Here is a 17,853-nt window from a genome sequence, read left to right as displayed (position 1 = left end):
TATTCCATGTACCATGAGTTTTCTAGAACTGCAAAATGGACTTTGTAATAACATTCAAAGCTACATTTCGAAAAAAGTGAGCAACATTTTATACAGGAATCATGTACAAGTATTTAGTGGGCTGATACAGTTTCGAATGATACCCGTCACTGATGATGCTAGTATGCAGCAGATGTTATGTATTTATAAACAAACCTGATTTCATGTGCCGATGATAGAGCTATACGTTGAGTTCGAACAACAGTCAGGGTTGGACACGGTTGGCGAGGAGGTCAATGTTGATGGGCTCGGGAATATAGATTGGGGAGAAGATAATAATGACAGTGAAGAGGAGTTCGAAGCCAACTATGAAGTTGATGACGTAAACGACAACGGAGACTTGGCAGGCAATCCGGCAGTACAAAATGAAGCGAACATACCACTCAACAGACTCTTGAGTGCCACACAGCTCGGTGTCTCTGCACTGCCGAACCCATGCAAGATTAACTTTCCCAACACGTGATCTTGCGGACCAGGCTCCCAACCAAAACACGCAATGCAGTTCTCCACCAAAAACTTGTGACTACTGTCTGATCTACCCGTAACGGCCTCCCCATTAATTGGGAGACCAAGAATATAGCTCACATCTTCTAGCGTCACCTTCACTTCACCGACCGGAATATGAAATGTGTGAGTCTCCGGCCTCCAACGTTCCACCAAGGAACTCAGTAGTGCAAAATGACCTCTCATTTCGCCTACTCACGAAACATATTGAAACCCGGTCAATGTCAGTACCGCTGCAGCTACCTCGTTAAAGATATCTGACAGATCGAATTTTTTGGACAACAAATTTCTAATAGCCTGCAAAAAAAAAAAATTATTTAAATTCTATATACTATCAGTTAATAATTTATTCAAAAAATATATTAACCATTAATTTTGTATTATTAGAAAATAAATAACAATTTATTATTATTATTTTTATTATTATCCTAAACAGTATTTTATTATTATATTAATAGAAAAACATTAATAAATTATTAAAAATGATAACCATTTATTTAATTAACAGTATTATTTATTTATTATTAAAAAATAATAATAATTTATTATTATTATCCTAAACATTATTCTATTATTATACTAACCATGATAACCATTTTTTTCGGAACCCTAGATAGTATTTTATTATTAAACAATACTATTTATTATTAGAAAATATTAGTTAACTATTAAAATTAATAAATTTTTTTACTAAACAGTGTTAAAAAAATACTAAACTTTATTATTATCATTATCATGAATGAAAAATAATAATAAATCACTAAAAGTTAGTAATAAATTATTAAACAGTATTATTAATTATTAAAAATTAATAATAACTTATTCTCACTATCATAACTAGTATTATAAATAAATAATAATATACTAATCATAATAATAATTACTCAAATATAACAATAATAACAATAATAATAACCATTTATTATATTATCATTATCCTAAACGATATATTTTATTAATAAACAGTTACTTATTATTAGAAAATATTAATAAATTATTTAAAAATAATATTTTTTTAATTAAACATTGTTAAAAAAAACTGTTTACTAAACAGCATTATTATTATTATCATGAAAAATAATAATAAATCATTAAAAAATAATAATAAATTATTACACAGTATTATTTTTAAAAAATATTAATAAATTATTCTCATTATCATACCTACTATTATAAACAAATAATAATAATAATAATAATAATAATAATAATAATAATAATAATAACAACAGTAGTAAAAATATTAAACCATAATGAGAAATAAATAATAATATTAGTAGTAATAATAATATTAATAAAGATAATAGTACTAATTACAACACAAATAAATAAAATTTAAATAAATATATATATTCATCATTAAATATAAAAAAATTACTTACCTATTGAGGATGATCCAAATACTTGATAATATATTCTTTCGGTTTGGTAAAATTACACACCATTTTTTTCTTCCTACACCGTATACTTCTTCTTCTTCCACACTTTGCTTCTTCACTCTTAACCCTTTTCACTCTTGTTTTCTTCCTCACTCTTGCTTCATTCTTCCTAACGTTACTTCGTTTTTACTTGGCCTTCCCTATCTGCGTTTTGACTTTTAAGGACCCAAATGACCACCCTCCATGACACGTGTCGCGCATACATCTAGGAAGGCTGCAAAACACAACCTCCGCTCTCTTCAAGGCTGACAAACGCAACCTGCGTTTTGCCTAACCTAATGTTAGTCAACACCTGCTCCTGTCAGCATGCAGGGAACACCGGGGCACGTTTCGTAACTTCGTTCTCTTCCTAGCCCAATCGCAGCCTGCGTTTTGCAGCAGCTGCAGATTTTTGGTTTCATCGCCTGCAAAACGTTACTTACATTTTGTAGGTTACTAAGCAACGTAGGTCCATATTTATGGACAACTCATCATGCATCCATATTCAAGCTTATCATTATTATTTTATCCACAACTAAATTAATTTCTAAAATTTTGAGTCTTTATTTTTGCTAATGATTCAAACAAAAAAAGCACCTAAAGTTATTTGATATTTTTGCAACTCCTGCAAGCGAAAATATGTGCATTTATCGCTGAGTGAAAATTGTAAAAAGAACGAATTTTTATGACAACTGACTTTAGACATTCTCTCATATGTCATTTTTACCCAAAAAATATTTAAAGAAACAGCACGAACACAACAATAAAAGGGCAAATCATTGTTTTAAAATGTTTGGTTATCAATATTATTCAATTGTCCTATTTTGACTTTCGTTTCAAAAATATTTTTATATAAATCGATCTCACTTAAAACTATTTAGTATAAGAGCATAGTAAATCAAATTAAATAAACCGATTTATCTTAAAAGTACGTCACCATATAAATCGGTCGAATTAAAACGATTTAGTAGAAGACATAAAATTATACATAAATCAATTTAGGTTATACTGATTTTTTAATGGAGGATGCTTCCATAAAGATGCGTAAAATATCTTTTTGTTAAAATGCTTACGTGCTGTATTATTATTGGACGTATTAACGAACCGGTTATTTTTTAATTTCTTAACAAATTAGAATAAAACCGATTTTTTTATAACAATAATAATAAACCAAAAAAATCAGAGATATATTTGTCTTTTTATCAAAAAATTTAAAGATATTCGATTTATATTATGTAATTCGATCGGATCAAACCGGGTCTAATAATTATAATGCAGACAATTGGGTTTATTATTGTTGTTATAATAAACTGATTTTGTTCTGGTTTATTCAAAATAAATTATTAACAGGTTTAATAAAGATGTCCAATAATAACATGATACATATAAACATCTTTTAAAAAAAGACATTTTTAGTATCTTTATTAAAGAGATTTCCTTTTCTAATAGAAGAGTTGTTAGATAATTCGTTTTTTTCTTAAACCGATTACTAGTATGGGAGACAGCCTTAGATAAATCAAGTTTAATCTAGGATGATTTATCAGGGGTATTCTTTTTGAAACAGAAAGTTCAACACAACAAGGTGGAATACCTAGAAAGTCCAAAGTTACAATACAAACACTAAAAAAAACCGTAGTTATTTCTGTCATTGTCATCAACAACTAGACGGAATAAAGTCAACCTACTCTTTGTAGCTCCTAATCGACTTGGTAATAACTTCCGCAACGCTTGCTTCTTAATTCTTGTAAATTTTGGCATTCCTTTCCAACCACGTATTCTAAATGATAGCAAAAAAAAATTAACCAGCCACTTGTTACGTTCGTCTTTTCTTACAGGAGCTCCTGTCCAACTCTCAAAGTGTTGCTTAATTGTTCTTAGAATAGACCAAAGTTTATTATAGGCGTATAACCAAGCACACCATACTTGCCACGTGAACTCGTAGCTAATGAATAAGTGGAAATCATTCTCATTTTTTTTACATAAAACACAAATCTTATCCCTGTGATCAATCTAATTAATCTTTCCTTAGTATTGACCCTACCAATTAACACAAACCAGGTGAATAACTCAACTCTTGGTGGTACAAGTCCTTTCTATATAGATATAGTGAAACTATAACTCGTAATGTCTTTCGAGAGAGCCTCATCCTGCAAAACCTAGAGTTGGTAGAATAAACTCCTGATTTATCAAATGTCCATACTATTCTGTCTTCTCTCTTACTTGTTAACCTGACAGATTGTAGAACCCCATAAGGTTGGTTAACTAATTCCAACTCCCATTAGAATAGTACCCTTCTCCAATAAAAATTCCATATCCACTCTAACCCATTTCAAAACCCACAATCCCCTATTACAGATCTAACTTGGTTTGAAACCGAGAAAAGTCTTGGAAATACATCATGCAACACACCACATGGTAGCCAATTATCTTTCTAGAAACAAATTCTTCTACCATCTCCTAACTCTAATGATAACTCTCTGACCATCTTATTTCTCACCTGCTGTTCTATTATCTGCAACTGACAAATGCCCTTCCACGGACCACCTTTTTTAGGAACCGGCTGACAAGCAAGAAAGAAGGACATTTAGATTCAAGTCATTGCAAGAACACACAATTTTCTTCCATAATGGGCAATCTTCCTTTGAAAATTGCCACCACTACTTGAACAATAATGCTGTATTCCGAAGCACTGCATTGCCCACACCCAAACCCCCCCGAAGCGTTTTGGAGCTTGCACAATTTCCCACCTCACCAAAGGTACCCCATCCCTTCCGTCCTCATTACTCCACAAGAACATCCTCTGCAAAGATATCAACTTATTTGCTACTACCCTCGGAATCTTATATAAGTTAAGGTAGTAAACCGGCAGACTATTAAGCACATATTTGATGAGTACTAGCTTACCAGCTTTATTAATCATCCGCAAATTGTATGTGAGACAACTCAATATTGTCTTTTCCAACCAACAAAGGAAAAATATTTCCATGTCTTACTACCTCTCCTACCATCCTACCTCAACAATAAGAACAAAAAGAAACGAAAAAAGAGGATCCTCTTGTCGTAAGCCCCGTTCCATCTTAAAATATTTAGAAAGCGAGCCATTTATCAAAAGCGACATAGATGTCGTGCACACACATTCATTGATCCACCCTCGCCAGCTTTGTCCAAAGCCCATTTTCTGAAGTACAATATCCACAAACTTCTACTTGACCCTATCGTAAGTTTTTTGGAAGTCCAGTTTGATTATTGTCGATTTCTTCTTTCTTTGTTTCAACCACTGCACAGTTTCACACACAATCAAAGTCCCATAATGAATCTTCCTCCCCTGCACAAACGCACTCTGAGTCTCCGCTACTAAACCCAGCATTACTCTTTCCGTTCTCCGCACCAACACCTTCGAAATGAGCTTATATACACACCCTACCATGCTGATCTGATCGGCCGAAGATCTCTCCCTTGCTCCCACAAACTTCGGAGCCAAAGCCACCCATGTAACATTAGAATCTCTTGGTAGCTCAGCTTACTGAAAGAAATCCATGACAGCTGCAGTAAACTCAGGACCAATTCCCCCCAACACTTCTTAATGAAGTTCATATTGTAGTCATCACAGCCAAGGGCTTTAGACGACTCACAATCCCAAACTGCTTCCTTTATTTCGTCAGCCGAAGGCATTTTCTCTAAGTCTGTAGCCTCCTCTTTCTGTATCTTATTAACTAGGCCATCCTGATACCTATCAAAGGTGACGCTTCCTGATGATACAAATTTTTGTAAAAATCTCTTATTGCAATCTTAATCCTGGCTTAATTCCTCACCAATCTGCCACTTATCTCACCAACGCATTAATTCGAGTACTCCATCTTCTTACTAAAGCTAAATTATGAAAATATCTAGTGTTCTTGTTTATGTATTCAACATGTCAAGACCTTAACATATGCTTTTAATAACTTTTTTTTGACATACCAACACTTACAAAAGTTAATTAGAACTCTCCTTCTTTCTCAAGTTTTATCATTCACTTTTTCGTTGAATTTTGTGTCTTCTTTCTATCTGTATGTTTAAAAGCACAGAGTACTCTTGACATAGAAATGTGTCAAATTCATCTTTATCTAATACAATTACATAAAAGATGAACTGAATTAAAGAACATTTTAAAAGTATTACTTTATTAGTTTTACTCTGAGAATTGAGAGTGAAGTGAAAAAATGTTAACACATCAAAAGATTAAAAATAATTAACATTTACTTTATATTTTCGATAAATATTTTTTATAATGACTTTAATAAGTACCATAACTAAGATATTACAAGAATGAATTGAAAAAACATGCATCTCGAAAATGAATGTATCCATGATAATGAGAATGATGCTCATTTAATGCCTGCGCTAGAGGCCTCATATAAGATGTAATAGTAGTGTTGAAAAATGCCAGCAAGGGACAGAGAAAGAAAATGGGTGGGGACACAAAGTCCAACAGAAAATTGAGTGATAAAAGTAAAACCCACATGGTTAGTCACCCCTATCTGAAGCCCAAAACCCTAACTTCCTCCTCAACGGTTCTGCCGCAGTGCCGCCGCTTCCGTGGCTTTCTCCTTCCCCCTTTCCGAACCCAACCCCTCTCTTGTTGGCTGTAGCTCGGCAGGTCGTCCCCAGCGTCCCTGACTTCTCTGTTCGAGGCTTGGAGCAGCTCGCCGTCGTGTCGCCACTCGCCGTCCGTCTCTCCGTCGAAGGTTAGTGGCACTGCTTTCATGGTACTTGCTTGCAACCAACTCCTATATATGTATTGTGCACTAGGCATTCTCTTTGGTACATTGTTTTATTTGTGATATATATATATATGCTTTGGATTTGTTTTTTAGGCGGATTCCTATACATCCAAAAGGGAATAAAGTAAACTGCTTGTCAATCTATTTGTCTTTTGGTGATAATGCGAATTTTCCTGCTGGTTGGAGCAAAATTTGTGAATCGATTAATGGAAAGGAAATCATTATTCAAATTTTGTGCTGCTACTCATTGATTTTGTGCTGCTGCTGTGTTTTTAATTTCTGAAAGTTTTGTTGAAATTTGGTTGCTGCTAAACATGGAAATCTAATAATTAAAAATTTTGTGCTTCTGCTCATTGATTTTGTACTGCTGCTGTTTTTTCAATTTCTAAAATTTCTGTTGAAATTTTCTTGCTGTTGCAAAAGATAGAAATCAAATCATTATTGAAATTTTTTATTTTTGTTTATCTGTATTGATTTCAGGTTTAGTGTGGTTACTTTATGCTCTGTTTAGTCTCTTGTTAAGGGTGTTTTTGATTGGGTTTATCCTTTGAGAGCTGCTGTTAGTGTGGTTTGCAACAAGGTCTTGCGAATTTTGATGATTGATAAATCTTTATGTTGGCATTTAATATTTGATATTTCTTTTTACTATTTAACTTGAGTTTGTATTTTGATAAGATCATATGGATTTGGCTGAGGACATTTTATGTAGTGTTTTAAATTTGGAAAATATTTTAATATTTATATTATTTTATTCTAAAACGGTTCTTCTGGTTGAACCACCGGTTAGATCGGTTGGACCAGTGAATCAGTAACTAGAGCAGTTTGATGATTGGTTCGGTTTTCAAAACCTTGGATTTTTGTTACTGTTTTAATACTTGATTATTGCTGTTGTAAAGTAGGTTTAATACTTGATTGATGCTGTTTTAATGTAGGTCTAATATTTGATTGTTATTCTTATTTAATTGTTTTAATGTAGGTTTAATGCTAATTGAAATTTTCCAATTAGGTAGTTTTACATATTGATGGTTGTTATGTCTTTTCTATTAATTTAGGTTTAACACTTTTTAATTGATTATTTTATATTTTTTATAGACGTGGGACCTATTCAACCAATAATTTATCGGTTGAATTAGTGAACTAGTTCTGAACGGTTCGATCACTGGTTCGGTTCTGACAATTCACCCGGTTGTAAGTTTCCCCTTTTATACCCATTTGCAACATTTAATGCTAATAATTACTTTCACTTGTTGTCTATCCTTCTTCTTTATCAGAGTACAGTTCCTGTCAACTGTAGCTGCTTTACATAAGCACAAATATTGTGAGTCAGTATACTGCAAAATTATTTGGGAAGATATAGCTACTGAATGCTGATATAGCCTTACTTAGAAACTATTGCTTTTGCATAATTTTTGGAATTTCAAATCAGAGTTTGATTTTTTAGGTTTATCAATCATTGGAACCTGAAAATGTCACTTCTTATCCCCTCGTCCTCTGTGGTCCCTTTACAATTTTCTCAATGGAAGACTTGTAATGTAAACTCCCAGCATAAAATTGCATATGTTTACTTCACCCCTTTTTGGAATAAACTGGTTTCAAATAGTAAAACCAGACATTTATATACAAACTGTAGAATTGAACCAAATGTGCTGCATAAGTATACTGCTAAGTGCAAGGGACTTGATGATTTTGAGTCATTTATTGATGAGTCCATGGATTGGGATGATGACGATGAAGTTGAATCTACTGGGTCACCATGGGAAGGTGCTGTTATATATAAGAGAAACGCATCAATTTCACATGTGGAGTACTGCACTACCTTGGAGAGTTTAGGTCTAGCAAATCTTTCCACAGATTTATCGAAAAATAGGGCTTCTGTCATGGGATTGCGGGTCACAAAAGCCGTGAAGGACTATCCTAATGGAACTCCTGTTCAGATCTCAATAGATGTGATTAGGAAGAAGAAAAAATTGAGGCTTGATGGGATCATAAAAACTGTCATTGGTCTTCTTTGCAGTAGGTACTACCCTTGTGACTTTGCCCATTAACATGTCTGAAATTTTCTTTGCATTCATTATGCTGTGGTTTAATCTATGCTTTTATATAGTGAAGTTATAACAACATAGTAATTGTTATCCTGATCATGGTTTATAAATTGTTTAACTCCATCTAAGTATGCCATAGAAGATGAACCTGTTGAGACAATTTTGCTTAAACAAAGTAATTGATTGCTATATGCAGCTGGCCGAGCTGGTTTGCATAAGATTTGCAGGCCAGTAAGTTTAATCAGCTGCTAGATTCAAAGAGGGCGCTGTTACCAGCTCTTTACTGCTAAAGTTTGCGTGGTACAAGATAGATTGCTCCCTACATTTTAAAAGGAAAAAGAGGGAATAATGGCAACATAAGTATCTTACTTAATTTATTTATTTATTTTTAAGGGATGTCATAAGTGTATCTTTATATATTATTCTGTTTGTTTTATAAAGATTTAAGTGTGGGAGGTAAGCACAGAAGTTGGTGTATCCTCTCCGCCCCACTATTTCATTGATTGAGCTAACTACTAAGGTAGTAGAATTTTTTTTGCAAGCATTAATAATACAATATCATCGTAGCTAGTAGTAAAATACAATGGTTATTGGTTTTCTTTCCACTTATGGCTAACCATCTTTCCCCTCATCAATAACAGAACAGAACAAATATGATTGGTGTGTTTTGTGAAAAATATATATTTTTTTATCCCCTAATAAGCATTCCTTTATCCATCTCAGTTGTTTTTATTGTTCTTTTCAATTTAACAACTTTGTTTCAATATCATTCTCTGTTGAAGGTGTGGCATGCCATCTGCTGAGTGTATATTCTCCGAGTTCTCTCTTTTACTCACTGAAGAACCCATTGAAGAACCAGAGACTATTGATCTGGGTGTTATTTATGGGGAAGACATATATACAGCCTTTGGAAACAGTGGTGAGGATGTCGATGAGGACAATGATGCCCTAATCGATTTGGACGATAGGCTGCATTTTCCCCTGGAAGACAAAGAAATCGACATTTCAAAGAACATAAGAGACATGGTGCATCTTGAGATTACCATGAATTCAGTTTGTGATCCTGGGTGCAAAGGCATTTGCATGAAATGTGGCCAAAACTTAAACACCGACGATTGTAATTGTAACCAGGAGGAAGTGAAAGATAAACAAGGCTTTGGCCCTCTTGGAAATTTAAAAGAGCAGATGCAGTTGTAACATATATACAGGTTCATTAGGCTGGACCATGTACTAATATTTTTCAAATAGATATTAATGTGCTAGTCGGTACAGTGGTACACAACGATAAAAGAGTAATGAATTTAATTCTTATACAGGCCAAAACTAATTCTCACACAATATTCGACATTATTCTAAGCATTTTTCTTTTATATTGGGTTGATAGTAATATTTTTTTAGATTGTGAATTGTTGGAGAGCTTTGTTTTGAAAAGATTAAAAAAATTTGAAATATATAAATTGGACCTTCCATTTTAGTTATTTTTTTTTGTTTTTGGTCGGTGGATTGGACAATTTCCAATCCTAGGTAACTCAATGGATTGGACAATTTCCAATTCTAAGTATACACCTTCTATTTTAGTTCAAACACCAAAAATTACAATGTTAGATATATGATTCATTTCACTTCTACAGTGAAAAAGATTAGCCTATTGTTGGAATGGGAAATCTAAGGCCTCGTCAATAATTATCCATGACCTAAACCTTGCCCTTTAAATAACAAAGATGATTAAGATGGATGTCGGGATATATATCATAAATATATTGTGGGCTATTATGTTTTTGATGGGTGTCTTGCAATTCCTTTCTCTTTGTTGGTGCCCGAATTAAAAACCTCGGAGAATCTTATCACCCAAATATATACGAATTTCGAATACGTAAAATATTACTAATATGTTCATATATAATTTTGTTTTTTCAATTGAAAGAGTAGCAAAACATAATTTTGTTACGTCAAATCCTAAAAAACTCCTTCGTTGTCTGATCTGCTACCATTTTGTTTCGGCATCACACCAGGAAAAAGGCTCGCGAGATGATTTGTGAACTCGTGATCATAGACGATGTAGAATTCTTGTTCCACGGCCTACCCACCCTTTTGCAGCACAACATAGTTGAAATTAATACATAACACATAACCAACTTGGGTTGGTCTAGTGGTTAGCTCACTAGTCCGCTTAAGCAAGTGTCGGAGGTTCGAATCCCGCCTTGTGCATGCAACAATCCATTGATCATGGAGCTCAGTACCGCGACGAATTAGTCCTTGACCTGTCGGGTTGAGGGATACTATGGGAAATCAAAAAAAAAAAAAAATACATAACACATAAATACATAATCAATTTTGTTAGGTAGACAACAGGAGTTGTGAACAACGTGAATAACACGTTGCGTTGTTCACAACACGTTGTACCCGCATGCCCAATAACACCTTTACTTATGAACTTTGTTAGGTAGACAATAATTTTTGTGAACAATAGACTCTAAAATTAGTCCAATAAAGTAAAAACACATTACACCCCCTAAATTACCTACCTAAATTTTAATATTAGGATAACCATCCGTACACCTAGTGAATTAAACATCCGATATATCTATTGTTCATATTGTTTAGTATTTTCATTGTCTACCTATACTTTTCCTTTACTTATTTTCACCTTTACCTATCATAAATCCTAGTTTCACCACAATCATTCCACCGCCACAGTCCCTTGTGACGACGCTCATCGCCGCCTCCCCTGTGGCACTGCTCATTGTCGCTGGCACAAAGCTTCTTAGCATCACATTTGGTTGCCGCACCACAACGAAGCTACCTTCCCCTTTTCTGCTCCGTCACTGCCCCGACGCACCTTTGCCCAGCATCCTCCCCAACGCCACGTCCCTGCCCAGTGTGGTCGCTGCCGCAGCCTCGAACCAGCGCTGATCATCCTTCCTGCCGCACGTCTTCAATGGCCAAATCCGACCCGGTCCGTCACTGCACCACCACCATCCCCACCATGAGTCCTTTGTGTTTTTATCGCATTCATACATGTTTTTTTTTCAAACCATATATTGGAGGGAGAAGAAATTGAGGGTTTCTTTGAGTGGTGTTTAATAATGAACATCCACATCTTAGTGAAAAGAACCATTTGCATACATAGTAAGATGAACATCCTGCGGAGTATATGCATGCAAAATCAAGCAAATCAAGTAAAATATCAATGGTATACCCAAATAAACATTCTGGCTTGTCGATTTTTAGCAAATCGATGGTGGTTCGATATCTAGTGGTCTGGGAGCGAAACATACTCCTCTTTGCAGGTACAAATTTTCTAAAAGTGCATCAAATTGTCTTCGATTATACGAGTATTGAGAGTAAAGATAAATTAAAATTTGTAGAACAATAAAAGAAACGAAAAGATGAAGTTTTCGAAAAAGGTGTACTGAAATCACAAAGAATTGCGTTTGAAATTAAAAGAAAGCAATAAAATGCCTTCGACTGAGTCAAAGATCTTTGACTTAAAAATTTAAAATGCAGAAATGTAAATTGGACATTGAAGATAAAGAGTATTTGAAAGATAAATTTGGTTGAAAAATAAAGTTTATAAGAAGATAAATTAAAAGAATGAAAACATGGAAGGAACCCTACAGAAAAAAGTTACTCGATCGCAGACTCAAGAATTCTCTAGGATGTGAGTGTGTTTGAGTGTTTTTCTGAGTTAAAGTTCTAACCCTTATTCCCTAAAACTTTCTAGTATTTATAATCTACTTTTGTAACTGACAATTAATTACAGAACCATAGACTTGAATGCACACTCCTTGATAACTGTTCCCACTCTTTTGCCTATAAATATTACCCATGATTTCCTCGTGTGATGAAAGCCTTTAACTTCTCCACTATCATAACTGTTCGATCCACTTATTCGAATATCTTGTTCGATTACCGATCTCGAATATCTGTGCGTGTACCCTTTTGACAACTACTTATATTTTCGACTGTTTCTTTGCTTCGAATCAACGCACCTTAATCGAAAATATTTTTCGATTAACACATTCATTTTAGAATGAAAAGAACTATCCGCATATATAGTAAAATGAACATCCGACTTAGTTGATAAGAAACAAGTAACGAGACAGCAGCTGCGGGGGGCGGGATTGCGATATAGCAGCGGCGGCAGTGGCACAGAATTGCGAGAGAGGGGTTGCAGCAAAAATAAAAAAATATATCCAAAATTATGATTAAACATAATTAATTCAAAATTTGATTTTTAAATTAAAATTAACTTTTCTTTTATTATGATTAAATCTAATTAATTCAAAATTTAATTTTTAAAATTAAAATTAATTTTTTCTATTTTAACTTATTGTTTACGTTGTTAAGAAAAATTGTTGTTCTACTATACTTTTTCATACATGTAAAATCTCAAAAATTAATAAATAATTTAATGTAACACCCTACCACACAGAACTTTACGCCTAGGTCGTAAATCAAAGGTAGTGAGGTGCCACAACCTTTAAAAACAAAATTACAGCCATAGATATATATGAAGAATAGTTTAACTAAGAGCCTTGAAAGAAAAGGTGAACAAAGCAAGACTGAAAATGCGTTATACTCGAAAGGCGTTAAGATGGAAGGCTTATACAGAAAACCAAAGAGGCATACATATAACTAGAGTTCCAAAAGATAATTACATAGTCAAGTTCTAGACTCGACCTGCGAAGTAAAGGCCGGCTAGAATATATATATATATATATATATATATATATATATATGTATGTATAACAAATACAAATCCTAGTTCTCCAAAGTCATGCTCTAAGAGGGACAGAACATGTTTTATACAAAAGCAGAGAAAGTACACATATATAACTAAATACATAATATAAAAAGCACAAAATATATATCTTCGCTCCCAAAGAGTCTCCAGCACGCTTAGTAAGGTGCCTCACGTCTTGCAACAGAAAAACAACAACACGTATGGAATGAGAAACCCGAGGTTTCTAGCATGGTAACAGTGCCCAATAGATAAGATATAAGGCTCTGTGAAGTCGAAGGCAATCCTAAACTTCTACAACCCATATCAAAACCTAGAGTTTTCACTAAACAAGAAATATGGTAACTCTACCTAGAGATTCTAATCTATCCCTTCAAGTTCAGTTCTCTGTAAACCTCCCAATCACTAATTGTAACAACTCTCAACTCTCCTCTACATCCCGAGGGATCTCTCAAGGTCAAATACATACAAAGCATACAAGTAATACACAATTAATTGAACAGATACGCCATTTAAGTCATGTAGCACATAAATACAAATAATCAATTAGGCAAGCCAAAATATGCATACTCAAACAAATCATACAAATGCGCATGATGCACGTCTTTCCTATAGCTGATGATATCATCTGTTGGTTATCCAGCCAAATCCAACATGTCCGGTAGTAAACCCTGGACACTCCCAGCAGCGCGTAATCTCAAAAGCATATGCATATATAAATATTCAATCATTCATCGCGCAGGCCGGGTCAATGGAACCTCAAATCTCAACTTGAAACCAGTGGGAGTAAGTCACTGTGTTTGCCCAGCAAGACTAAGATCAATTATAATTACCACCCTGGAGCAAGTGGTTTGACTACTGCATCTACCCAAGAAGCTCAAAATCATCTCAACCTGGAGCAAATATGGTGAACCACACCCTTGCATCTACCCAAGGAGCCTCAACCAACCAACCTAGAACAAGTGGGGTGAACCACAACCATTGCGTCTACCCAGGAGGTACGTTCTCATATGTCCAAGAGGTACGTTCTCCTTAGAGATGGCAATACCACCCGAACCCGCGGGTACCCACCCCGCCCCTACCCGATCGGGGTGGGTAATTACCCGCACCGGGGCGGGTTTTTAGCGGGGCGGTTTCTTGGAAGAGGCGGGTCGGGTTTAGGTAATACCCACCCCTATCCGCCCCGCTATATATATAATATATATAATTTTAATATATAATATGTATACTATATATAAAATAATTAGTAAATGATTAATAATATTGTATCATATTTAAATTTTTACTTTAATTTATGTTATGTATGTGATGATGGTTATAAAACTTTTGAAATTTAATTTTATTTATTAAATTTTAATAATTATAGGGGCAGATAGGCGTGGGGCGGGTACCCGCATGGGCGGGTAGGGGCGAGGCGGGTTAGGGTTCAACATTTTACTACTCGCGGGTAGAAACGGGGCGGGTTCTACGCGGCTTGTTGTATGGCGAGGCGGGGTCGGGTAGAGCAAAAACCCGCCCTTACCCGCCCCGTTGCCACCCTTAGTTCTCATATGTCCAAGAACAAAAAAGGGGATTCTTACCTTCCACTATCTCTATAGGGTCGCACTTTCGAGAAAGAATGCTCAAGATGAAACAATCACATTTATAATCAAATCACGCCCAATTTGTATTTATAATTAAAATATAGTTCTTCAAAATTATCTTCACTATACTCCGATATGTTCTCTTTAATTTACTCAGTATAATCCACAGAACCACTCTAGTTAATCTACCAACAGTACTCTGTAATTTTAAGTCACCGGCTCTAAATACAAAAAAGAAGCTACCTCTTTTGTTTTATCAGTACACTCTCACTGATCCCAAAAGCCTAAACAATAGCTAGGGGATCTCAAATGGTAGTTACAGAGGTTTGAAAAGTTAGAAGATAAGTTAAAAACTAAAAAAAAAAAACTTTTACAACGCATGAGATCGAAAATTGCCAAAGTTGCATACGCGAACCACCCTCGCGTACGCAAGTATTTAGAGCATACGTGTTGGCTCGCGTACGCATAAACATCGCCGCGTACGCATACATTCAAAATTTGCCATTCTCGCATACGCATACCCTCCGCGTATGCGAGAATATGGACAGTGCCAAGGTCTCGCGTACGCATGAAAATCCCCACATACGTATGAATGTAATTTCCTTAAAAAAGATGTTAATTTGCAGAAAACCAATTTTTCACACCAAACGTCCGACGCGCATAACTTTTTCGTTAAAAATCATTTATGGAACTTTTGTTTAGAATATCTTTCTAGGCAATGACTCAATTATTTACATAGATGATTTCTTTTTATTTTCATACATCATGATGAAGCTTGTAATATTTGTCATTTTTCAAACAAAAGAAACTTTCTTTTTTACAAAGCTTCAACAAAGTCATTGCCAGTTTTGATTTAATACATCTTGATATTTGGAGACCATTTCAACAAAAAAAATTTTACAATCATAAATATTTTTAACTATTATTGATGATTTTAGTCGATTCACGTGGGTAATTTTGTTAAAATCTAAAAGTGAAGTTCAAAATCATGTAAAGAATTGTATCATTTTAATTAAAACTCAATTCAACTCTAAAGTCGAATGTATCCGTTCCAATAATGGACTTGAATTTCTTTTACATGATTTTTATTCTTTCAAAGAAATTATCCATCAACGTAGTTGTGTTGAAAGCCTTCAACAAAATAGAATGGTAGAATGTAAACATCAACATATTTTAAATATAGCACGTGCTCTCATATTTTAAAGTAATTTATCATTATCTTTTTGGTCTTATGTCATTAACCATGCGGTTTATTTACTTAATAGAATCCCATCCTCCGCTATAAATTTTAAAACTCCTATTAAGTCTCTATTTAATTATTTATCTAATTATCATGAAATTAAAGATTTGATTGTTTATTATTTTGTTTCTACTCTCATAGCAAATAGATCAAAATTTAACCGAAGAACAAAAAATACTGTTTTATTGATTTTCAAAATGAATTCAAATGATATATTATCTATATTTTAGAAGATAAAAAGATTGAAATTTCAAGAAATATGATTCTTTATGAAAATATTTTACGCTTAATCACAAAAAATATTCAATTTCCTAAATCCACCCCAACAACCCAACCCACACCAAAAATACCTTCACAAAACTAGCCTAGCAAAAGTCTTCCTATTGGGCCACTTCCCATACCCATTGACCCACATACTCTAACTCGTATTATGATTAGCACACCCCTTCCTGGTTACCAAACACATCAGCCCCCTCTCCTTCACCAAACATACCAGCCTCCATTCGTTCATCCCAATCACATGCGGCACACATGCTTCCTTTAACGACCATCGCAACTCCATTAGACAGTGATCACTCACATACCCTCACCACTATGTCCTCCCCATCATTACCATTTGGTTCTTCTTCCTCACCTGAGTAATCATCGTTGTCTTCCTTTCCACCAGCCCCGCCTCTTCCTGGCCACCCATAACATGCTCGCCGACCACCTCCCTATCTCCTCGACTATGTCTGTAATTTCTTTTTCACTTATGCAAATCCTTCTTCCTCCAGGTGCCTCTATCCAATCTCTTATGTTATGTCTTTTTCTTTCCTTTCATATACTAACAGAATATATCTTCTATCTTTGCAATATGAAATTGAGCCCAAGTATTTTAGGGATGCCAATAATTATTTTAATTGACGCAATGCTATGAAAGATGAATTGACTGTTCTTGAGCTGAACAAAATATGATGTCTAGTTGATTGTCCTGTAGGTGTAAAGCCAGTTGGCTGTAAATAGGTTTATCGAATCAAACGCAAGCCAGATGATTTTGTTGATCAGTATAAGGCACATCTTGTGGCTAAAAGATTTACTCAAACTGAAGGAATCAATTTTTTGGAGACCTTCTCTTCGGTTGTCAAACCTGCCACCATCAGATTAGTTTTGACTTTAGCATCAATGAAGTACTGGCCTATCCATCAATTGGATGTCAACAATGCCTTCTTACACAGCAATCTTTCAGAAGATGTTTATATGTCTCTTCCTCCTGGAATTGCACCTACTCGCCCAAATTAATGTTGCAAATTTGTTGAAATTCTTGTATGATTTATGGCAATCTAATCGTATGTGGTATGAAAAATTCTTCAAAATATACTCTTACTTTCTCATAGATACCAGCAAACCACATCTGATTATAATTTATTTGTTAATTCATTAGTGTTGAAATATCTATTCTTCTGGTTTATGTTGATGATATTGTGTTAACTGGAAATTCAATTTATGAACTTGTTACTATTAAGTCTATTTTACACCAATAT

General features: G+C 34.4%; 1 protein-coding gene across 7 annotated transcripts; it reads left to right on the top strand.

The window, feature by feature from the left end:
• Positions 1-6,382: 6,382 nt before the first annotated feature.
• On the top strand, positions 6,383-10,134 carry LOC130962274 (large ribosomal RNA subunit accumulation protein YCED homolog 1, chloroplastic-like). Of its 7 annotated transcripts, none has more exons than XM_057888449.1 (6): positions 6,383-6,688; positions 7,817-7,886; positions 7,996-8,042; positions 8,166-8,256; positions 8,355-8,741; positions 9,549-10,134. In XM_057888449.1, exons 5-6 carry the CDS (start codon positions 8,434-8,436, stop codon positions 9,961-9,963), a joined length of 723 nt encoding a protein of 240 aa, XP_057744432.1. In that variant the 5' UTR covers positions 6,383-6,688; positions 7,817-7,886; positions 7,996-8,042; positions 8,166-8,256; positions 8,355-8,433; the 3' UTR covers positions 9,964-10,134. The 7 variants fall into 7 exon arrangements, with proteins under 7 accessions (XP_057744432.1, XP_057744430.1, XP_057744429.1 ...); XM_057888447.1 differs by having other exon boundaries at positions 7,817-7,912; XM_057888446.1 differs by having other exon boundaries at positions 8,166-8,741.
• The last annotated feature ends 7,719 nt before the right edge of the window (positions 10,135-17,853 follow it).

The sequence above is a fragment of the Arachis stenosperma genome, chromosome 2 (genome assembly GCF_014773155.1).
Source record: "Arachis stenosperma cultivar V10309 chromosome 2, arast.V10309.gnm1.PFL2, whole genome shotgun sequence".
Taxonomy (NCBI): domain Eukaryota; kingdom Viridiplantae; phylum Streptophyta; class Magnoliopsida; order Fabales; family Fabaceae; genus Arachis; species Arachis stenosperma.
This window is presented reverse-complemented; position numbering and strand designations above follow the sequence as displayed.

What these genes read in the sequence shown, in the direction of transcription:
- LOC130962274 (XM_057888446.1), top strand. Translation starts at nt 8,191, where the DNA reads ATGTCACTTCTTATCCCCTCGTCCTCTGTGGTCCCTTTACAATTTTCT. An exon ending in ATTGGTCTTCTTTGCAGTAG is followed by an intron (nt 8,742 to 9,548) that starts GTACTACCCTTG and finishes TCTCTGTTGAAG; the next exon opens with GTGTGGCATGCCATCTGCTG.